Below are 24,710 nucleotides of genomic sequence, written 5' to 3'. Positions count from 1 at the left end.
TTCCGCATTGCATGAAATGGTTCTTGGAATTGTATTCCAGCAGTTACAGGAGAACCTGGGTTTCCCGTGTTATGTCCTGAGGCGAACCTTGCTGTTCTTAAAGCATCCGTTAAAGTGGTATTGCTCATGAGAGGTTTAAAGATGTTCTAGCTGAGATCCCTGCGCCATCCTGCTGCACTTATGGGTGGGTATCTAGAGAGATGGTTTATATATATGTTCAAGCCAGTGAAACTGAAACTTCCTCCCCTCTGGAAATGCTTTCGATGTGGATCCATCTGCCTGTGCATCTGCTGTAAAACCTTTGTGCATTCTTTGTTCTGGGGCGCATTCTCTGTTTGTATACAGTGCCAGCAGACCTTGATAGACCTCTCCATTGTCTCTTGTGAACTGAGAGTGCACCAAAGAATGGCTGCCCTGAAGCTGAATGAGGAGACCTGGATGGTTAATAGCCTCAGCATCCATGGCTTCCATTTTAATCTTTGCTTTTTCTTTTCCAGTTGGGAAGACATCCCTGATCACAAGGTTCATGTATGACAGTTTTGACAACACGTACCAGGTGAGTTTCATTGGTTCTGAAGCATTCCTCTGAATGAGTGTCACGTGCTAATGTAAAAATATTTGCATTTTCAAATTTTATTTGATACCAGTGCTGTAATCAAGGCTGCAAAGGGGGGGATTCTGTGCCTCTTTTCTTATGGAGAATGAATATTGAGCGCAGAGAGATGAAATATCAGCAAAGTTCAGCTCAGCCTCACTTTTCCTGTGCTTTTTCTACCAGTTCACTTTATACCCTTCCCTCCCGCCCACAAAAAAAGAGTTTATCTCCAAGAAGATGCTAAAGAGAATTTTAAGAATAAATGTTGCTTGCAGAATTTTGGCTCTGAATAGCTCTTTGATGGAATGTGAACTAAGTTGGCACCAGATGCATAGGAACAGTTCTAAGGGTTCTCTAGCTACAATCTGATCTTAGGCAATTGGCTTGGAAGTTTGTCAAGAGGTCCCCATACACAGGGGTTCTACACATGCTCATCATGCATAGTCCCCTCCCCTCGCCAAAAACTCAATATGTTCCTGCATCTCCTCTGCCTTTATTATGCCTTTATCCTTTCAGTCCACCTTAAGATGTGTTTGCAAGGAACAATTGAAACATCCTGATTTGATTTTGTTTATGTGCAGGGGGATGAGTCATATCCAGAAGCTCTGAAATTTTGAAGACTCAATACATAGTGGAGGAATAGAGCTCAGGATCATAGTGCCAGATCTCACCGTCCACTTTAATGCACTGATTATCTCTGTATATATAGCCCTTATAAGTGTATAAGGGCCTTTTCACATATGCTGAATAATGCACTTTCAATCCACTTTCAATGCACTTTGCCGCTGAATTTTACTGTGTGAAATAGCAAAATTCACTTACAGGCGATCCTTAGGGGCTTACCGCACTTTGTATTCTCAGCGATGTATTAAGAGTTTGAAAATGTTGTAAAAAACATCGCTTTAAAAGGGTTTTTGGATACCACGGCTTATAAATGGTTGGAAGTCGTCTTCACAGCTAAAGGGGCCAAACAAAGTGCGAACAGTATTTTTTATAACATTTTCAAACTCTTAATACATCGCTGGGAATACAAGTGCGGTAACAGCCTTAAACTGCACTGAAAGTGGATTGAAAGTGCATTATTCAAAAGGTGAAAGCGCCCTAAGATATAAGCATAGGTCCTCTCTACATGAACAGATATTCTTACCTAATGACTTTAAACTCCTTGGTCCAGAATAAACTTTGCTGTTTCTATAGCTGATGACTACCTATATTTTTGGCTTCCTGGTGGATGAATTCTGAAAGCTTATTTGTTCATGTATTGCCAAAAAACTGGTCCATTAAGAAACATTACTGTATTAATTTTGCATCTGTTACAGTTTGTTTTTCTTTGTGCTGAGAACCTCGCTAGGTGAGGACATAAATTCAGCTATATTCAGAGATTACCTTGGAAACAAGTCCAGGCTCATTCAATAGATTTTATTTTTAAAACTAAAATTATTTATCCTATAGAGAGCAAACAGCCTGAATTTGGGCATGAGGAGAAAGAGTTGTGTGACTGCTTTGCACGTACCTAATATTCTGTTTTTCGAACTGGCATTTTACTATACAACCACAAAAATCTTCAAGTATTAGGCATAGGAGTGTGTGTGTGTATGTAAAGTGCCCTCAAGTCGCAGCCAATTTATGGCAACCCCATAGGGTTTTCAAGACAAGACACGTTCAGAGGTGGTTTGCCATTGCCTGCCTCTGCGTCAACCAGCACACATTTCAAAAACCAGTTCTCTGGTGTACTGTGAAGCACTTGTGTGACAATTCTGCTACCCCAGGATGGCCTAGATGCACAGGCAATTCAAGCAACTGCATGCAAGGTGATATTTTTAGGGCGACCAATAAAGCTGTGCAAAATCTGAGATTCCAGGATCCCTTTCAGTGTCCGGATGTAGAAATATACTTCTTGGTCCAAGGACTACAGCAGCTTGGGAGGACCAAGGGTCCTAGACTAGCCCTGTTTTCTATACCAAAATATTTAGGCCACATTCACTTCATCTCCCCAGGCAACCCATGGAATTGTAGCTTGGGAGAGGAGAGGACATAGATCCCTAACAGAGAATTCTCAGACTCTCACCACACATTATAATCCCTAGTATTCTTGGTGTGTGTGTGGGGGGGGGGGGATGACAAACTGGTATAAACAGTTACAAGTTGGTAATGAAAACAGAGTCTCTGTTTCTGCTGATGGGACTTTTATTTAAGTCACCTTTGCTCACTTGAAAACGAGCAGAGTTAGAGTAATTTGGGGGATAACCCAACCTTCGAGGTTTAGAAGAGAGATGAAAGACAATGCCACACTGTCTCAGTTTGTCTCCTTAAGTCACTCTTTTTCATCACTGAACTTACTAGGGAGTATGTTCCCCCATCCGCTGCCACGGGGATCGTGAGGCATGCCAGAGGTAGTGCACTTAGAGGTTATGATCTGAATGAACGTTTTTCAGTCGGCTTTCTGCAATCGCTTCCTCTGCCATGTTAGGCTTAAAGAACCACCTGACACAATCAATGTTTCAGATTAGTGAAGGAAACAAATTCCCCTTTCGACAAGCAATTTAAAATGCATCACAGGAGTGGGCCCTGTGCGAGCACACTAGATTGATTCCCTTGTTAAACTGCCTCATTTCCACGATGGCCTCCTTGGGCCTCACAGAGTCAAAGCAGTATCTTGGCTCTCAATTCTTCCATTCTCCCGAGGTGGCAAAGTGTTAACTGAGAGGTAGCACGTTAAGGCTGATGGGGCAAGCCTGTGTCTGGGCTGTCTAATTTTGTACTGCAGGAAAAGATTTGTGAGTCTGAATGCTTCTACCTACCAAAACAAAAAAGCTATCCTGCAAATAGAAAACTAAGGAGAAAGCCAAGCTAGAACTTTTTCCTCCCATTTGGAGCAATGGTTCTGTGGTACTACAATCATTTCTTTATTTTGAAGCTTCCCAGGTGGTGACCCTACTTCCAAATAAATCCCAAAAAAGCACCACAGCACATAAGAACACTGACTTCCTATCTGTCCTCAGATACCTGCATTTTTTGGCATCAAGTTACAGCTGACCTATGGTGACTCCATAGGGTTTTCAAGGCAAGAGACATTCAGAGGGGGTTTTCCATTGCCTTCCTCTGCATCACAACCTTGAACTTACCTGGTGGTCTCTCCTCCAAGAACTATCCAGGGCTGACCCTGCTTAGCTTCTGAGATCTGACTAGTCTGGGCTCTTGTGTGTCATAAAGTTTTCCTTGCCTAATTATCTGCAGATTTTGAAAACTTATTCCTGATGAACAGAGACTGACTATAAGCCTACTGTGTTTGGGGCCCTTTGGATATCTGAAGCTGCAAGAGATGTATTCAGTGCTTTATATTCAGGGCAGCAGGTGGATGGCCAAAAAAGTGAGACGTGTAGGACTTGAATGGGCAAGATTATGTGCAAAACCTCTGATGACAAAATAAATTTTAATCTGTGGAGTGAGATTTCTCTGGCTCCCCCTCCCACTGCAACCCAGAAGGTTATAACTCTGCTTAAGATGGCACTGTTAGGATTGTTTGTTTTCTCAATTCAGGAGAGTTTGCTAATGATGGAGGGAAAGCGTGTTGGGAGAGGCAGTGGTAGGATGATGAGAAGCAAAGGTTCCAGACTCACCTGGAGCCAGCTTTGGTGTCTGGGGCGGGGGCGGAGAGCGGCAGAGTTGCTTCGCTCTCCCAGTATCGCCTCTTCCCCCCCCCTTCACGGGGGCGCATCTGATTGGGCCAGGGAGCCGATTGCTCCCGACCAATCGGGCGGGACCGGGAGGCTGTTGCGAGGCAGGGGAGGCTTGGCTCGGCCCCCTCCCCCACTGCGCATGTCCGGCAGTTACCGACCGTTGCCTCAGTCTGTCTCCGGCTTTGGCCCACCCTCCCTCCCTAAGGGCTTTAGGTGTTGATGTTATGCTATATTTGTCACAAGGCGGTTTACGCATGGGGCTGGATGGGTTTTGATGGGGGGAAGCGGCCTGTGTGCCCCTTCCTCCAACTGGGGGACCCCAATAAGGGGTTTTGGGGGAGGCCAAGGAGTTGAGTTGCCGCATAGGGGGCGGCAGGTTTGGCCTCTACCTGAGTGACGGGGGAACACCAAGTGGCGCAAGCCCATGTGTATCCCACATACCGTTATCCTCTACTACTCCCAGCGGGACCGCTGGGACTTCATGCCTGCATCAGTTCGCAACGGGACGGCTGATGCCCCCATCCAGCCTTCCCATGCTTCGCCAATGCGTCAATAACACTGTTGCCATTAATTTTAGTTGTGGCCATAATTTTTCCAATATTAAAATGTTTCCAATAAAAATACTGTTCTTTGTTAATAAAATTGTTATATGTTTATTAAAGATGAGTAGTAGTATGTTATATAGTCAGTTCTCAGCCCAATAGCCCTTGGACAGCAAACAGCCTTGGGCACAGGGTAGCATATGTGACAAGCAGCCTCTCTCAGTGATCCATGGACCACTATAAGTTTGGCTGTGGGCCTTTGTAGTTTCCGAGCCTGCCAACCTTAGGCACTACATGTACCTTTTAAAGCTTGTTTCTGTTCTGTGATCAAGAGATTTAGATACTTGCCTTTTTTAATCTCCACGTGGGATCCTCAAGAATACAGATTCAGCACTAGATCCCCTGTTAAATTTCAGCTCCCCTGAGCAGGCGGTCGAAGTGTTATTGGGAGCTGGCTATAGAATAAGGGTTTAAGGATGTAAAAGTATTCTCCCCTTAAGGCTCCAAATTTCCTTCAAGGAGGACTCTTCTGCCGCCTGCACATGCTTTCTTACTGCTGTTCGTTCACTCATCATATTTCTTGTCTCGCTTCTCTCTTGTCCTTGTTATAGCTTGAAGCCTAGACCATTAGGCACCAAACTTCCATTATTTGTCTTCAGTTATTATGGAGAGCCAGAGGGACTTGTAAATAAGATGAGCATTAATATTTAGGTGGGAGAATGCGCAACTATCCAGTGTGCATGCTGACCCGACTAACTGTTGCCATGGAAGCCTGGGAAAGCAGAATTAGACAAACAAAGCCCCTTGCAATGCTGCAGGCTTAGCCAGACCTTGAGATCTCTTTTGCTGGTTCCAGTGTAGAGAAGATCAGGCTAAATAAACATGATTTTGGCCTGTCTGACCTTGACTTTTAGCTGTTGCTTTCCTCTATAGAGGCTGAGACCCTGCCTTGTTTCTCTTCTGTAACCTTCTGTGTCAAAGTGCCATTTCCTATAAGACACGTGATGGGCAGTGACAGAGCTATGTGTCTACAAGATATAACATAGATTGCTGTGGGTGCTTTAAATGTAAGGGGGGGTTTTCCTCCAAAGATTTGGATTCCATATCTTTCTTTACCCTGTTCACATAACTGAGGAGGTTTCCCCAGATATCCAAGGTTACAGCGGCATACAGTAGCCTTGTGGTTCTAGCAGCAAAAGATGAATATTCTCTTAGCTTCCTGTTCCCAAACACTTGGGTGAATTCAGTTCGTTGTGCCGAGCAGTCTGTCTTGGTTTTTAAACACTGGTCAGCTGCCTCTGGAGAGCATGCCCCAAGCCGATTGCAGCACATACTCTTTGATTAATCAACTAAAACCCAGCAGCAGATGTGACTTGAAATCCAAACTTCCAGAGCTGAAGTGTTTCAGTGCCCAAGCTCTGGAGGCTGCTTCTTTTAATTACTGTGGTTAGTTCTGCCACCATGAGACATACCAGAGCACATCTGCCGCGAACCCTACTGGAATCTGCATCTTTTGTTGGAAACCAAGCACTTGCCTACCATATGCACTCCCAGATTGCCACACCAGAATGTATGTATTTATGTTTTAGATTTATTTCCTGCTTTATCCCTGCCAAAGCAGGGCTCAGAGTGGGTTACATCATCATAAAACAAATATATCACATTAAAATACGCATTAATGATTTAAACTTTAAAACTCTTGATTCTAATCAATACTAACGCCCGATGGCGCCATTGCAGTTACACACTGGTAGCAGCCACCCTAAAGGAAAAGCTGTCAGGGATCCCTTACCAAGACAAGAGATTGGAATTAGATAGGTCAGGGGAAAGTGAGGCCAGCTACGATAGAAACCATTTCTGCCCTCAACTGTGTGTGTGTGTTAAGGGCCGTCAAGTCGCTTCCAACTCATGGCGACCCTGTGAATGAAAGTCCTCCAAAATGTCCTACCTTTGGCCCTCAACTGTAGGCCTGGCAAAACATTTCATTCTTACAGGCCCTATGAATTGCATCAGATCCCGCAGGGCCCTGGTCTTACTAGACAGAGAGTTCCACCAGGCCGGGGCCAGGGCAGCGAAATCCCTGGCCCTGGTTGAGGACAGCCAGATGTTTTTCGGGCTGAGGACTACCAGCAAGTTGTTTCATGACAAAGTATTCCATGGTATGCTAGTGACATCATCTATTTAGCCATGGTAGCCTTTACCTCTAGCTTGTAGTTAAATGATAGTGCTTTTACAACTGATGACGATGAATTTCTGGATTATTTCCTATCAAGTCCTTGACAGTTCTATTAAATAATGGAGAAAAGACCCAAAGCAACTAAGGAGAGGGGCTGTGGCTCAGTCGTGGTGCATCTGCTTTGCATGCAAGATGCAGAAGGTCCTAAGTGCAATCCCTGGATTCATTTATTAAAAAACCAGATAGTAGGTGATGTGTTGTGAAAGACCATTGCCTGAGACCCTGGAGAGCTGCTGCTAGTCAGAGTAGATAATACTGACACTCATAGACCAAAGGTCTGACTCAGTCTAAGGCAACTTCATGTGTTAATGTTTTCATCTTTGGTTGGAGTGCATGGGTTGGTCTCCTTTAATCTTTGTCAACTCTTGGAGGACTATGAATGGCTAGATATCAGTGTCTGTTTTACCAGCGTGCAAAAAAAAAAAAATGTTCAGACGTCATTACCTTTTGTGACTTAGGAATTAGCAAAGACCCACTGATATTTTCTGGAAGCTCATGATGAGGATAAGGAAATGGTGGCAAAGCTGTGCAGGTGTCAAACTTGCTCTGTGATGCTTATCAGTGCCACAAATGAGCCTTAATTATCCAAATGTAGATCAGGGAGCTGGCAAGAGTGTTGTCCATTCATCAAACCTTGTGTGGGACACAAGCTAAAGTGATGTGCCTCTGGTTCTGTCATCTCAAGGGGGGTTTGAATCTGTGACTATTGATCAGCAACCTGCCCCCGAGCAATGGCAACTGTTTTTGAAACTGAAGGGGCTTTCTACAACAGTTTATTATTTGATAAGGGTGGGAGCTGCTGTTCCAAGAAAAAAATAACCTTACAAAATCCCACTAGGTGTGCCTAAAAAGTCTTTGTGTGCACGTAAAGTATCTCTTTCAAACCCAACCATGGTGTGTAATTCTAAATGATTTGTGTCCCAGAATGACTGCTGACCGTTATTCCATTTCCTCTCTTGCAGGCTACAATTGGAATCGACTTCTTATCTAAAACCATGTACTTGGAAGACCGGACAGTAAGTGGCAAGCACTGCTGAAAAGCTGACATTTTCAAGCTATGTATCGGGACAGAAGTAACAGGCAAAGGCAGGAGATATTGTCCAGGCTAACCCCCATGTTCCGAACAACCCAAACTAGCAAGCGCGTAATCTGCTTATGTGCTTTCATATCGTCTTGTGGGCTTGTTTTGACAGAGGCTTTTGCTCTTAGAAGTCTCTTATCTTTACGAGCAAGGATTCTTTAAGCTGCTCTTTCCACCTGGAGGTTTCCACCTGGTCACTTCTTGTCCTCTGTGCTTTTTCATAGGTGACCTGCTCTCATTCTTTGTGAGGTTGAACATCCCCTCCTGTGAATCAAATATATATATAATTCCTCACAGGAAGGGAGGTTGGAGGGGAGTGTGTGTGTGTTTGTGTGTGTGTGTGTGTGTTTATCAGAGTTTCAGACCATGGGGCTTGTGGTCAAACTGATACCAGTTTGACCACAAGCCCCATGGTCTGAAACTCTGGATTAATTTTTCTTGGGATTCCGGCTAAATCTGAACCTAATTTAATGGAACAGATTTCAAATCAATACCTGTTTACGCTTTAAGGCACAAAATGCTTCACATTGAGGAATGGTTCCTATACAATACTAACTCAGCTTGATTCTTGTCCATGGAGTCTGCCAATCCCAATGAGCACTGACCTCCACCATGTAGCCCCAGCTGTCCCCTTTTCCAGGGGTTTTCAGGACACCCTTTGTGCCTGCATTGATGAGGGGGCATGGACTGGGGCAGTTAATTGTTAAGTTATATTGACCCCACATTTTTTCATCAAAAGAAAAACTCAAACTAACAAAGAAATAATACATACAAATTGGTGTAAGCCCAGCCCATGGAAAGGATAGCAGCTGATGGAATGGGTCTTCCTCTAGGGGGGGAAAGGTCAGGGAATAGCTGGGCCATGCAGACCAATGGAAAGGGCCTCGTTCTCTCTCCCACTAAGGTGTGGAATGTGTGTTCACATGACCTCTGAATGGGTTTGCGTTTTCAGGTTCGGAAGGCACCAAATGCCATGATATATATCACAAATATAGCTATTCAGGAACCCTTTGGAGGCATTTTACTTGTGACATGCATCTTTGTAACCATGCTGAACTCTCTTGTTGTCCATAATGGGTAGGGAAAGGAAGGGGTTATGCCAGAAGGGATGTTGAGAATGTCAGGAAGCAATTCAACACCTTAGAAGTCAGGAGTATGCAGTCCCACTGGAACAGTTTTGTCCGTCTTACAACGTGGAAGTCTGTGGACCAGCAGACTCTTTGAAGATGGGCAGCAATTCCCTCTGCTAGGAAGCCCATTCTAAGTGCCTGCGTTTTGACATATCTCCTTGGAAATAACACTAGATTGGGGGAGGGGGGGAGGCCCACTGTTAAAATGTCTTGATTTATAGATTTTGGGGAAACTTTGCACAAGGATAACCCAATGTCAAAGCAGACGGGAGTTAGCTCTAATGAGAGGGAAACAGCAGCTGCTGCATTAATAAGTAGCAGCTAACTATCTCGTGCAGTGTTAATGCACTCTCAGACATCCATCTCAGACCTAATGGGTTGTTTCCGGGGCTTTCCAATTGCTCTTATTGAAAGCCACAGGCTGAGTGATGTAGGAGCACAGGGAGGGGAAAGCATTGGTATATTTCCTTGCCCTTCCCAAGGGGCTGTTTCTGATCCAATGGCAGAAACTTGAGAGGGTCTTCTTATTTCCATTATCCTTCCCTCCAAACGATACCCCAAATTTATTGTGTTTTGATTGGGGGCTTAGGGAAATAATAAAGCCAAGCTTATGGCAAAGCTCCTTAGTATTTTTGTCTAAAACAAGTACATGTATTTTTGTCTGAAACATTTATACCAAACCATACTCTGTGCTGATGCTTCTCTTGAGCCCTCCTTTGGCATCAACAAAAAATCATCCTGCTGGCTGTGCAGTTGAGAGTAAGCATATTGCAGACCCCACAAGGTTAATGTGACTTAGACCGGCAGATGTGCAATAGAGCCAGGTATGGGTCTGCAACACCCCACATAATCCATGCCACATCAGTAGAGGGTTCAGTTCTCCCCCCTCCCTGGGAGGTCCTTCAGACCTGGGACAACACAAGGAGATCTAGGCTGCACTTTTCAGGCCGTTTCCACACCATTCACTTACAGCTTATTATCTTCGTGTTCGATCTGCGAGGTTTGGCTACGAATTCAAAGTTTCTGTGCGCATTTCGCCACTTTCGCCATTTTATATGCTGTACCCAAGAATGTTTTTCCCTATCTGCACTTCCCGCACCCCAGGAACATTCGTACTTGAAACAGAGTAAGGAAATACATTGTCATATACGGTAAGCATTTGTTGAAACCACGGACATGCTTGGAAGTCGTTTCCAAGACTAAATGGAGGGGAAATGGTGCAGACACAAAAAGATAAGACGTTTCATTAAACATTACAAATAATTAGTGCGAAAACGGCCTCAAACCTGCATTGCTGGAGTATGGCATTGCTTGGAGACATAATGGCAGATAGCAACCTTAACACTGCCTGTGTCTGTATTTTCCCCATTACTGAAAGAGAATTTGCAACAGTGAACAATACTGGTATGGCCTATTGCCCTGGTAAAAACCATTCAGTTACACCTCTCAGCTGCTCTTTAACTGTATTGCGATAGCTTTTTGCCTCCTATTCTTGGATCACACCTTTTATTCAGAAGGCTGTCAAACAGCTTTTTAAACTGTGTGTACCACTCCAGTCTATAAACACCTGTCTCTGCAGAAAAGGAACATGGTTGCCTTGAGTAACCAGAAGCAAGAAGCATAGCGAGGTGGGGTGGGGTGGGGATTCTCCCAGGAGGACCTCTCAGATAAATGACGGATGCTTCCTCCATGTGTTCTTTGTCTCTTTTGTTCTCCTTTCTTCCCATCTTCCAGGGCTGTTTTTCTTCCTAATTGTGTGTGTCTTCTCTCTTGCGTATCTTGTCTGGTCCTCTCCTCGCCCCCCCAACCCAACAGGTGCGGTTGCAGCTCTGGGACACAGCAGGCCAGGAGAGATTCCGAAGCTTGATCCCCAGTTACATTCGAGACTCCACAGTAGCTGTGGTGGTCTATGACATCACAAGTGAGTAAAATTTCCATGTGGTTGTCTGCAAGAACAAGTGTGGGGAACACGTTGCAACTGCCCTTTGCTGCTCTAGATTGGCCATAATGGACCGTTCACAGTATAGCGCACTGCAGGGTGCGGTGTAAAAAGAAACACAGTCAGAGGATGCTGTCTTTTAGAATGATATATGAAGGCTAGAATCAAAGAGAGCAGCACTTCATCCTCTTTCTGTTCCATGCCATGGTAACATCTTTTATCTTGAAGACACTGCTTCTGTCCTTAGAGCCTCTCATGTTGATTGGTTGTTCCTTACAACCTGATGAACAACCATTTTCATAGTTTGAATTAATGACTGGGCTTACATGTTAGTAGGGCTGTCAAAAAAAAAAATCGGTACAGTTCGGATTCGGCCGAATTTGGCCCTTGTGGGTTCGGTACGTGCTGAAGTCCGAACTCCCCCACTTCGGATCCGTTCAATTCGGCGGGAATTCAAAGTTCGGGAAAAAAATTCGGCCGAATAAAGCCATTAAAAACACAACCGCGCCTTTCCGCGGCTCTGGGGGGGGCATTTTTGGGCTTAGAGGTCCCAAACTTTCAGCAGAGCTTCAAAGGACGTATATTGAAAGACTCCCCGAGTTTTGTAAAGATTGGGTCAGGGGGGGCTGAGATATGGGCCCTGAAAGGGGTCCCCCCCACCCTTAATGTGTATCTCAGCAGAGCTTGCCACCCACACACAAAGCTCCCGGCCCGACAAACAGCTGATGAGAGCAAGGGCGGGGCAGGTGCTAAGAACTTTGCAAAGCAACACAACTGAAAAGCAACACCTTTGCAAACATGCAAAGGGCGGGGCAGGTGTGAAGAATTTTGCAAAACAATACAACTGCAAAGCAACACAAGCACGCAATGCAACACCTTTGCAACAGTGCAAAGCAACACCTGACACCTGGGAGTTTGCAAACCATGGAAAGGGACAGAGGCAGCTAGCTATGCATAATGAGCAGGAGGGGGTGGAATTTCTCCTTTTGCATTGGACTTGGGACCAGGCAGATGCATTCTTTAAGTCACCATTTGAAAACCAGTTTTGAGCAAGCATCAAAATAACCTAACTGATCTTATGAATGAGGAAAAACCTGAAGAATAAAAATGAAGCCCCCCCTCAAACCAGGGAGAGAGAGACTGGAGGGGGAACACACACCCCAGGCAGAACCGGCAAAAGCCCCCTTTGGCTCCCCCCACCCACCCACAGAAACTGCTCCCTCCCCACACACACACACAGACTCTGCTTTCCCCCACACACACACACAGAAAAGAAAAATTATAGATTAAAGCCCCCAAAGGGGTCTTACTGTGGCTGTCTTCTGTTCCAGCAGGAGGGGCTGGGAGGCTGGGTAATCCAATATGATTCCATTTGTATCCAATATAAGATCCATATGTATGCATCTCTCGAGGGTGATCCATTCATCCCAATAGGGAAAAGGGGAAAGCCCATATCTCGGGGGGCCCTGACCCAATGTTTACAAAACTTGGGTGGTCTCTTAAAAAGCCTTGACTGAAGCTCCGCTGAAAGTCTGGGGTCGGCACACCCAAAAATGCGCCCCCTGCAGCCACGGAAAGAGAAAAGGGGGGGAGCCGATATTTCAGCCCCCACTGAACCCATCTTTACAAAACTTGGGTGGTCTCTTAAGAGGGATTCTCTGAAGCTATGATAAAAGTTTGGGGGCTGAACCCCCAAAAAAGCGCCCCCTGCAGCCACGAAAATGGAAAAGGGGGGAGAGGAAAAAGGGGTGGAGCCCATATCTCGGAACCCCCTGACCCAATGTTTACAAAACTTGGGGGGTATCTTAAGAAAACCTGTCTGAATATCCCCTGAAAGTTTGGGGTCGGTACCCCAAAAAATGTGCCCCCTGCAGCCACAGAAAGGAGCGAATGTGCACAAGCACCCCCTCACACACACATGAGGATTTCCCTCTCTCTCTCTCTTTCCCCGGCCGGCCGCACATCAGCTGATTCCTCCAGTACTCAATCCTGACTGATTGGCCAGAAGAAGACCCAGCTTGGCCACCGATTGGCCGGGGGAGGAGAATGCTGCTTACTGAAGGTTATGCTGCTTACTGACGGCCCCGAATTGGCCGAATTTATTCGCGAACTCGCGAACTCGCTGAATTCGGCCCCCCCGGTTGCCCGCCAGTTTTGAGTTCGGTTCCTCCCGAACTAAAAACCGCCGAATCAAGGGAAATTCGGCTGATTTTCAGTTCGGGCCGAACCGAATTGACAGCCCTACATGTTAGTGATTTCTCTTATGAGTAGTGGTTGAAATATTTGTTTGCACTGCAATAGAATGTGAAAAAGCCAAGTTTTCCTTCCTAGTCCAAAGACCTCCAGGAGTCTCTCTTAAGAACTACTTTGCTGGGGCAGAACAAGGTCCAAAGAATACTAGACTATATGGGCTTTGTTCTGCTCCAGCTAAGTAATTTGTATGGGTTGTTCCTGGAAGTCTTTCCAATAGTAGCCAACCGGATAACTGGGGGTTTATAGCAGGAGTATAATATAGTACGGGAGGGAAGGCAGCATCGTATAGCCCGATCTCATCAGATCTCAGAAGCTAAGCAGGGTCAGCCCTGGTTAGTATTTGGATGGGAGACCACCAAAGAATACCAAGTAAGGCAGTGGCAAACCACCTCTGTGGACCTGACCACATCTTACCATGCATTCTACCTGTAATACCTGAGCTCATTTAGATTGTATTGGCACGCTTTGCAAACAATTATTTCCGAGCCCTGGCTAACAAGTGGTGACTTGCTGGACAGATACCGGAACAAACTAAGTTGTACTCTGGAGGCAAGAAGTGGCATAGGTCTTTGCGTTCAGAGGTGTGATGTTGGTGTAAGATCAGTTCAAGCTGTGTGGATTCTTTGGAGGAGGACCTTCTCTGAGTTGGCACTGAAGTGGCACTGGGAAAATGTCCTTTGCAGATCCACCCAACAGAGGGTTCTCAACAGTATCTGAAGCCACGATGTAAGCCCCTCACATCCTTGAGGGATAAATTTTGACCTTTCTTCCAACATTCTCTGTTCCTTAGCCTCACGTCATATTTATGAGTATGTTGGTTATATAATATACTTAGTTTTTGTAAAGTGCTTGAATTTGCCACCTCGGCAGCCCTATGAGGCTAGTCATCGCTATTTTACTAATGAGAAACTGAGGCAAAAAAAACCACCAAAAAAACCCCCTACCATTGCCTTGGCAAGACCATACAACAAGAGGCAGGATTCAAACGCAAATCTACCAGTCTCAAATCCAACTTTCTAGCCTCTGTACCCCATTGACTAATTTCCACCAGCCACTAATTTCCACTCATTTTTATCCCGCCCCTCCTCCAGTGAGCTCAGGGCAGTGTTTATGATTCTCCACTCCTGTTTTGTACTTGTGCAATGGCTCTGTGAGGTAGATTGGGCTGAAAGTGACTTGCCCAAAGTTATCCAGTGAGTTTCATGGCTGAACAGGGATTTGAACCCAGGTCTCCCAATTCCTATACTACACTCGCTCTTCTGAGAGACCAAGTAGTCTTTACACTGAAAGAACTGCCCAGTAAAAAGATATCAAATCATAAGAGTTTTCTGCAGCTGACAGCCTTGAAGTTGGACTTTGACCCTTTCTTGTACCTGTTTCTTCCTGTTTGCTCTGACTTACTATGTTCCTTGTTGCAATTAATTTAAATGGAAAGAAAAAGTGACAGAAAAAAACCCAGATCTGCTTCCCTCTGCTGGCCCTGGTTAGCAGAGGCAGCTGAGGCAGTCACAAAAGGGGTCAGGGCTATGCTGGTGACTGGTGATGGAGTGCCTCATTAAAAATGTTCCTTTGAATGGATTGCCATGGCAGGTCTGATGCCCATGTTCTGGTTGCCATAGTTGCACTAAATCCTCTCTCCAATAATTGATAGTAGATTTCCCTGGGAAAATACAAGGAGGTGCCTGTGGAAGAAGCATCCCACAGAAGAAAGGCTGAGTCGATGCCTCCTTTCCGATGCCTCCTTTCCATTCGTTTGATCTAAATTCCAAGTTGAACCTGTTGCTAATAAGGCATATGCAGAAAAGCCTCTGTGGAGAAGACCAGTGGTAACTACTACCTTTTGTGAGGGGTGGGGTGGAGAGGATGATCTGAACTGCAGACAGCTTGCTTATGTGCCAAAAGCATGGTTGACATGCATATCTCAGTTTCGATGAGCCTTTTTAGACCTGCAGCTGACCTTCTCTCCTGTTCTTTTCCTGACCATTCTCATCACCTTCTGGGAAGATGTACTACTTCCGTTAGCATTTTTGTTTTGGCCTCCTCTTCCTGGCCCCAGAAATAAGCAGACACCAAACATACCTTTGTTCTTTTATTCCGTCAATACTTTCTGATTCCCTTCTCCATCCTTATACAAATGTTGCCTAGCACCTTTTTTGAGTACTCAAAAGTCTGTAATATGCTCTGCCTTACACCTCTGTAAGTGATAGACAAGGGAGCTGAGTCCAAAAGTCCAAACCTGCAACTACTGGAAAACCGGCCTTTGTCTGAAACCCATCTTCCTTATTTCTCTTCTCTCACACAGATCTCAACTCCTTCCAGCAGACATCCAAATGGATTGATGATGTCAGAACAGAAAGAGGAAGTGATGTCATTATTATGTTAGTGGGCAACAAAACAGATCTGGCAGATAAGAGGTAAACAAAATAATTAAATGGAGTGCAGGGAACTTATGTTGGAAAAGAGGGAGGTTAAAAATCTTTGAAACACAAGAAACATACAAAATGGCTATAAGTCACTTACTACAAAGGAGCTCTGTTGCCTCTTGTTGTCATAGGAACAGCTCCTTAGGGTGACAGCTCCTGTCTTATTGACCATTGTTGGATCCCCTGTTGCATTGTTAAATCAGAGGACTTCACCTGGTGGAATTATTACAGTTACTCACCACACGCCCACTCTTAACTTACTTCCTATTCCCAGATAAACCCCCTTTCCTAGTTGCCATGATACGGTTACCATTTTCCTTGCTGTGTGTGTCTATCCCAGGCAGATAACAATTGAAGAAGGGGAACAGAGAGCTAAAGAGCTGAATGTAATGTTTATTGAGACAAGTGCGAAAACAGGATACAATGTAAAACAGGTAAGAAAGGAAACTTTCTTTTTGGGTGAAGATGACTCAGCAAGAACTTCACCGACAGTTTGGTCCAGTTCGGATGCCGCATTATGCATTTCCCCCCTACATGTAGGAAAGGAAAACTATGTGTACCTTGCCATTTGAAAATTGTAATGTCTGGTTTGTCATGAGTACATAGCAAACTAAATTATCACCATGCAGGAAAATCATGATACAGTGCTTGGTAGTATCAGATTTTTTTTAAAGCCAAAATATCTGGCCACTAGTGATGGAATGTATAACTGCATAGAAGGGAAGTAAAAAATCTGCAAGAAATGTATGCAATAGATAAAAAAATAGGTTTAGTATTAGAAAACAGATCACTTTAGGATGCAAAGCAGTAAAAAGGACATATTTTTGCAGTGCACGCACTCTCAGCATGCAGCATCCTGCAGCCTGGAGGAAAGGGAAGATGGTACTACTCTCTATGTGCTTATGTGGGAACTCAATTATCTATTGGTCCTTTGCCACTCTGTATTTCTATGCCACTGTTGCTTCTCTGGCATAAGTCCCACTTTGAGCACCAGCAACTGTTATTTTCATGGGCCCAGTGAACCCTTTCCTGTCCTCTTGAGACATATATGAATGGCCCCAATTCTTGTTTTCTGGGGGCAGACAGGCTGGGTCCCTTGATGCTTGTTTAACCCGTTTCCCAAACAGTTTGATATTGCTTCTTACATTTTGCAACTGAAATGCAACTCAGCAGTCCTAATCATAATTGTTTTGCTTCTTGACCCTTCCCTCTGGTCCGCCTTTTTCATCCAACACTTTGAACATCGCTTTAGCTCTTCCGACGTGTTGCTTCAGCTTTGCCAGGAATGGAGAGCGTTCAAGAGAAGAGCAAAGAAGGGAGTATCCTTTGGTAACAACAGTCGCTTCTTCCATAAATTCCTTTCCATTCAGGAATCTACCACTTAGATGTGATGAAAGTGTTTTCACAAACAAGGCTTAATGCTTCAGTTGGGTTTATTCTGTGAATGTGAAACCACCACCATCCAGAATGCTTTCTCTTCTGCATTATCTTCAGAGAGGGGCTCAAAAGCAATCAAAAATTCACATGTCAAATGCTACAGGAAGTGACATGGTTTATCCTTTCATGCCACCCTGGCATTGGAAATTGTCAGAGCAGAGAGCATTTCATCTCCTCCTAGCTGATTAATTTTATCTCTAGAAATGGGTGAAAATGGAAATTAGGCAGAGTAACAGCTATGCGCTAGTCCCTGGCAAATATAAACCAGTGTGTCCATATTAATAGGAAAAGGCATGTATACTGGTGGTCTTTTTAAAAAAAATCAAAATTCTGCATCAAGGGAAGTTGAATTCTGCACCCTTATACACTCAAATATCCATAGCATATTCTGCTTCTGCTAGTAATGGGATGCATCCAGACATCATGGGATATTGTGCTATCATTCCGCTATAGGGATAATTTGCAACTGAATTATCCTGATTGTACAACCCAATCCAGTTGCAAATTCTTTTTATAGTACAACTATGGTGGAATAGCCAGTGATATCTGGATGCAGCCATAATTTGCAGGGCAAGGATCCATGAATGAAACTGAAGCCTGTGAATGTCCACAGCTTTTCAGATTGTGCTGGATACAGCCTGCCCAACATGAAGGCTATCTTCAGTTACAAGGGCTATAAATTTGCTTTTTTTTAAAAAGATTAAAGCCGAGCAGTAGGATGTTTATTTGTTTATTTTGCATCCTGCCCCTGCCCCTGCTATTGACATAAATAGCTCTTTCCCACATTTTATCTTCACAATAACCCTGTGGGGTACATTAAGCTGAGAGAGTGACTAGCCCAAGGTCACCCAGTTAGTTTGGTGGCAGAGTGTGAATTTGACCTTGATCTCCCCTGGCATAACTGGACACAGTACCAATTACCCTTTGGGGGTTGCAGGTGATATTGTCCAGTCGCATAAGCTAGGCTGAACTGGGGGTCCAGTACCTAACATATTCTATATTTGGTATAATTTATGCTGGATACTTGTGCGCACACACTCTCACATATATGTGCAAGTGCATGCAAAAGTGCATGTTGGAGTTGGTTTGGGGAGTGGTTTTCTCTAGAAAAGCTTAGCCACTGATTCATAAAAACTGTTTAACTTTGTTTGATTTCCTCTTGTTGAAAAAAGCTGGGATTCCATAAGCCATGTGCTGTTCTTAATTTTCTTTGTGTCTCAAATTACTGCTTAGCCAGTTGCTGGAATAACATCCTTGGGTATTTCTAAGCACCCATCAGCTTTTCCCTTGCAGACATAAATGGTCTCATTAGATTGAACCCAGAATTCCCCCTTTGCCAGTTATGGAATGAACACAAAAGAAAAGCATCCACCTAGGGCAATACTAATGAATATGGTCCAATTAACTGTTATTTATTACAGAAAAGTTCATGGTTTCCACATTAAACATAGCGGTAATGACTCCCCGCTTCCATCTCTGTGGCTGGCAGAAAATAGAGAGTAATTGTTACAAAGGGAGTGCCTGACATTCCCTTGTAGAGGTGATGCAGGGAGGGCCAGAGATGATCCATATAACTGTCTCTTCTAGCTTTAATAGCAATTCTTCCCGATGGTTTAGAAATTATCTTGGTTAGAATTCCCGGTCGACTTGCATGGCTCTAAGGTCAAGGGAGTTCTGGAAACTGATGCTAAGTGATGACACCAAATTTATTTTAGAAGACAGTCAACATTTTTACTTCGGATTTAGAACAGTGTCCCATATTCCCTCCTGGCTCCTAGAATATGTTTCCATTCCTAGTGCCTCTAAATTATGTTTAGTGTTTGCCCATTTTCTCACTTTGATATAGGCACAGACAAATGTACCCATTAGCATCACCAAAAGTTTGTATATGTTTTGGGGTACATTATATAATTCATCCTCTTGGATATTTTCTAACAGTTTACGCTTCAGATGTTGGTGTTTTTTTCTTTCCTAGATAGGTAGATTCTAAGCCTGAATTTTGTGTGGGGGGGGGAGTGCAAACTTATCTGGAGTTGGTTCTTGTCTTATCTGGAGTTTCTCAAACTTTTGCTCCAGAGTTAGGATGGTTTCTTTAAAATGAGATATGAACAATGATTTTTTAAATACTTTTTGGAAAGAAACCTCCAAAATCTATGCAAGGAGGATTTTTCTAATAGAGTCAAACCCTTTGAGTCTCTATTGGTTCAATTCTCCATGCAAAAATCAGAGTCTTGATCTTCCTTCCTTCTCCTGCCTGTGCTTTTCTTTCTGCTACTTAATTTCTGCACAGCCTTCCCTTTTATTCCATTTTGGTTGCCACAATGAGGCACCCCAGATGAAAATGTAAGGAGCCAAAATTTAGTGTCCCAATTCTACTTTAATGGGCCCCTATACTCTGTTGGCTGCTGTGTGAAACAGGATGCTGGACTAGATGGACCACTAGTCTGATTCAGCAGGGTTGCTCTTATGTCCTCTCCTTGGCCAATTTAGTTAGTTAATGAGGGGCAGGGGAAGAAAGTGGTAAAGCTTCCCCACTAACACCCCCCCAGCTTCTTCACTATATTGAGGATTTTTCATGTGTGTGTTTTATTTTGGCCTGGGTTCTGTAGGACAGACCAGATCTTTGACCACTTGATTCTGTTGACTGTGTAAACTGGCTTCTGGAATTAATACGCAAGAGACGAATGCACAACTGCTGAGCCTGGTGTTCATTGCTCCCAGATTGCCCCAGAGGCAACCTGCAGCAGCAGCATCACTGAGCATCATCTAAAAAACCAGCATGTTGCCTCCGACGCACTGTGGTGGAAGCGAGAGAGGGTGTCTCGCTGTGAGTGACAGCAGCTCTTCCAGCCTAATTGCTAGGAAAGGTCAGCTCCTTTGAGGGAGTCTCGGCTGAGTTTGGTGTATATCCCATATGTCAGCAGCACTTGCAGAGAGTACAGTCTGGGCTGTGCCAGGAGGAGGAGATCTGTGTGTGACTGGTTAAGGCAGACAGAATTGCTCTGGAGGATAAATTCTCTACTTTGGCCTCTGTCAAGGGACACTTTTCTGTATACCTGAGATGGCGTGAAGGTCTGTACATAATGAGCCTTTACATCCCTTGCAGAATGTGCATTTTAAGTGAAGATCTATGGCTCGGTGGTGAAGTTTATGCTTTTCATGCAGAAGATGCCAGGTTCAGTCCCTGGGGGGGCTTCCAGTTCAAAGGATTTTTCAGTACCTGAGTCCCTGGAAAGCCACGGCCCAGGTGAAGCAGAAACACAATTGGCCTGACTCTGCATAAGGCTCCTCCGCAGCCAGATATCTACTCAGCTGGCCACTTCAAAAGATCTGCTTTCTTTTGAAAAATATCTGTGAATTGTTAAGTGGTTTAGTGCACACACAGGGAAATTTGTCTCTGCTTTTAGCAGTCTGCAGAGTGAGGGCAGGGAGAGGTTCTGTATTGGCAGCTCAGTCATGTCTTCTTCATTTGCATTGACATTTGGCTAATGTCTCATTGGTTTGCAAGAGGGGGAGAGATAGGTGGGGGTATACTATTCAGCCGCCTCACCTAGTTAAACAAGTGAGACCTAATACTTGGCTATGAAGTCCCAGCACACCCAAGAGCCAAACCAAGCCTGTTGGTGCTGAAGCAGCTCTGGGGTGGGTGAGAATAGCTGGTTTGCTCAAGGTACTAGGTGTAGATTTAGCAGGTTACTAGTGAGTGGTGGTCACAATATTGTTTCTGCCACTTAAATCATAGTCCTCTTGTGCCTTACTGCAAGTCTTCTTAACAATCATCAGTTATAAAGCACCATCCATTTACTTATCCCTTTACACAGTCCCTTAAGCAAACAAGAATGTTTCCTTTCACCCTCCCAGGACCTTACACAGTCTAACTTCAAGTAGCAAAGACAACAGAGCAAGGGGCAAAAGTGATCAAAAGCAATTGCATGTACTTAAGCAGTGAGATTTAGGATTCCAGTGTCCAGCGGAAAAACGAGGGCTGTGAAGAAAGAGACATGTGCCCACACATGTATGTCCAGCCGATACCAAGCAAATGGTAAGCCAGCACATTATTTCCTTAAGATGATCAGGTCTATTTCTCTTCTTCCCCTTGAGCTTCTGCTCCAATAAAGGTGGATAATGATCAAATTAAAGTGGCTTTCCCAGTTGTCCCAGGAGAAGGGAAGATGGTAGCTCAGGAGATGGGTCTCCATTCCTTACCTTTCTCAGACATTTTCTCCCCCACTTCCTAGGATTTTTCTTCTCACACATATATACTCCAGCTGCTCTTGGATAAAGGAGATGCCAAATGGGCCCAGATAACTCCATGCCCTGCTCCTGCTTGCCCATTCAAGCCTGAATGGCAGCAACAAGTGTTGGTGGTTTGGAGAATTCTAGGCTGAGGAAGCCTCGCTTGCCTCAAACCACCCATTGCTGCGGAAGGAGAACAGTGGAGAAATGCAGAGCATCCAACTGATGCTGCTGCCTCCAGCAGAATCTAGTGAGTACAGGGGAGCGTGTGGGACATTCCTGACCTACCCTATCCCAGTTGCTTAGTCATGCTGTGCCATAGCCAATCTAGGTTGTTTCTGTCCATGTCGGTCTGTTGCAGCTAAGTCTTAGGGCACCTTAAAGACTAACAAATTGACTTGGCATAATCCTTTGTAAGCCAAGGCCCACTTAATGCATCTGACAAAAATGTACCTCACAGAAGTTTATACTACAATAAATCTGTTAGAGCAACAGATTTATTGTAGTATAAATCTACAATAAATATAGGCTAGTTATATTATGGCAATTTCTTCAACATTTTTTAACTAGCAAAGGGTTTCACAATTCTCTCCATCTTGCTTCACCTAACCTCTCTTTCAGAGTTATTGCAAGAAATAATTTGCGCCCCAGTGAGCTTTAGGGCTGAATAGGAGATTTGGAGCATCCAAAGCCGCTGCTGCCACTGCTCTGTCATTTGCTACCAGTAGTAGAAGAGTTCTTGGAAACTTGAAAATATTACTTTCATTATTTGCCCTCTGGAATCTGGACTCAGAAAGCATCTGATAAGTTATTTTGTGCATAACATTTGTGAGATGGATCATGAAAACCAATTCCCCCATAAACAACTGCAAGTATGCAGCAAGTGGCATGTAAGCAGACAGAGTTCATAGGATGAGATATGGTCCTTAAACGACTAGCCTATCAAAAAGCCACCACCATGATGCTAGAAGCTCCTTTTCTACCTCTTTGGTTTTCTACCTTAACTTTTTTTCTTCAGTGATTGACATAAAGTTGGACAAACCACAGGAACCACCAGCCAGCGAAGGAGGGTGCTCTTGTTAATGCAAAGCGCAGGATTCGTCAGCTCCATTTGACACCACAAGCTTGTTGTGTTGCTTCCTATTGGTTAGCTTCCTAATACTACAACTTGAGTTATTCAATGGGGAGGATCTCTTTTCTCTCTGTGTCTCTCCAGGGAAGGGAGGGGGTGGCAGGGATCAGAATACATTATTCAACAGCTGGTTCTATTTTATTTTGTTGGGTTTGGCTGTAATATATTGTACTTTATTAAAAATGCCAAAACAATTCAGAATTTTAAACAAGACACTTTAATTGTGTGTATACAGCTCTCAGCTACAGGGACTTGTATCTTTTTTGGGCACTTTTTTTAATTGTATATTTGTAAACTTACAGAGACAACCCCAAGATTATACAGGCTGGCTAATTTCAGTGTTTGGCATAAACAGTAGACATACCTTGTAGGAAAACTAGTCCCTGATTGGTTCACTGAGACACTAACTATCCAATTCACAGTCCAAGGACAGGCTAGCAATGTGTGCTGCAGTTGCCGGTATGCAAATCAAGACGTCTGACGATATAGCCATGTAGAGGTAGCCGAGAGCTATGACAAGAGACACTTTGTGTACATGACACAGGCAGTGTACCTCCATAGCTCCCAAATGGCTTCACAGGGTCTATAGTGCATGCACATCTTGCTATCATGTTTCGTACTGTATTTTATTATACTATGGGAGCTATTTCTTTTTAGCACTGCTAGGGCAGGTACATGTTTTAAGACGTTCACTTGTCACAGTCTTAAGTGAGTCCATTTGAAAGAAAAAAAACAATCACACTAGCTAGCGGAAGCCACCACACACATACACTAGGGTGTATTAGTGAAACCAATGTCATTGCTGTCACTTTAAATGTATGGTTGTCCCATGGGGTTCTGATCATCTTTGTTCTCTGCCAGCACAACATCACAACCAAACATGGTTGCCAGTTTACCTTTAAAATTGTGTTGAAGAAAGCACTCAAAATTGTCTTGCCAAACAAAAACAAAAAAAACCTTTACTCCAATGTGTCCAGATGGATTCATCTCTAAGCTTATGGTTAGAAGCAGATTCCTTCAAGGAAGCAACTCAAAATGGTGGCCAAAGCTTAACCAGAATTGTCAGTTAGTCATTTCAACCATAGTCCATTGGGACCAGCTCACGTTTAGCCGAATGTACTATTCATGGTGGTTGATCATTATTATGAGTGATAATAACTTTTGCATGAGTGGACAAAGAGAGGAAGAAGGCCCTGTTGCCTAAGAAGAGAAGATTACTTTGGCAACAAAGATGCGATAGATAATGTATTTAATTTTTGTATACATGTGTATGCATGTTTTATATTGACATAAAACATACATTTACACACATCGCTGTGTGGAGGTGTATGTATACACACCCACGCACAATATAGATGCTTGGTTTCTCCCACTGTTATGACTTGAATTGCAACCAACAACAGTTGTGGAAAATTACAGTTGCTGCAGTGTGTGGGTTTAGAAGGTTTTTGTTATTGTTGGGGAAAAGTGTGACTTGTCATGTCTTCAATAAATTAAACTCAGATTCATGTGTAACTAGAAAAAATGCATAGAGATGTATCTCCAGATGTTGTTGTTCAGTGTGTGAAAGTGCATGTAGTCACATTCTGGGAGCACTACTGAAGGAATGGCTATTATGAGCTGATGTGTTACCTCGCTGTCATATCAGTCAATATAGCATCATAAAGATTTGCATGTGTCGTCCAGCAAAACTCTTGGCACAGGTTTTAGGAAATGTCACAGTGATTACCACAGTGCTACAACTAGCATACTGGTACATGGTGTGCTACTTGCACACCATGACTGTAAAGCAACAAACACACACACCACCTTACTATTATACCATCACACATTTTGAAGGTTTCTTTTGCTCATTAGTAGCCACAAAGAAGTTCAAGTATCATACATACTGTATAGCTCGTCTAACTGTAGCTTGCATCCAGAATTAGTGATCAAACGTCTGGATCTTTCATTCTTGTCCCACATCCATTCTCCTTGACCCAGCTCAGCTTCACTGCTGTTTTCTTCTTCCTTTTCACCCACCTTT

The 24,710-nt window shown here is 43.9% G+C and overlaps 1 protein-coding gene across 1 annotated transcript in view; it reads left to right on the top strand.

Annotated features, from left to right (window-relative positions):
- The window catches only part of RAB6B (RAB6B, member RAS oncogene family), a 61,615-nt gene extending 38,427 nt beyond the window's left edge, over window positions 1–23,188 (top strand). Inside the window, exons 2-8 of the mRNA XM_056849310.1 lie at window positions 498–556; window positions 8,016–8,069; window positions 11,080–11,185; window positions 15,759–15,870; window positions 16,220–16,313; window positions 17,132–17,198; window positions 22,571–23,188. Of these exons, the coding sequence (XP_056705288.1) occupies window positions 498–556; window positions 8,016–8,069; window positions 11,080–11,185; window positions 15,759–15,870; window positions 16,220–16,313; window positions 17,132–17,198; window positions 22,571–22,635 (557 nt within the window). The 3' untranslated portion in view covers window positions 22,636–23,188. The remainder of the gene's footprint in view (window positions 1–497; window positions 557–8,015; window positions 8,070–11,079; window positions 11,186–15,758; window positions 15,871–16,219; window positions 16,314–17,131; window positions 17,199–22,570) is intronic.
- The last annotated feature ends 1,522 nt before the right edge of the window (window positions 23,189–24,710 follow it).

This window comes from Euleptes europaea, chromosome 5, assembly GCF_029931775.1.
Source record: "Euleptes europaea isolate rEulEur1 chromosome 5, rEulEur1.hap1, whole genome shotgun sequence".
NCBI classification, from domain to species: Eukaryota; Metazoa; Chordata; class Lepidosauria; order Squamata; family Sphaerodactylidae; genus Euleptes; species Euleptes europaea.
The sequence above is the reverse complement of the archived record's forward strand: the minus strand, read 5'-3'. Positions and strand labels throughout refer to the sequence as shown.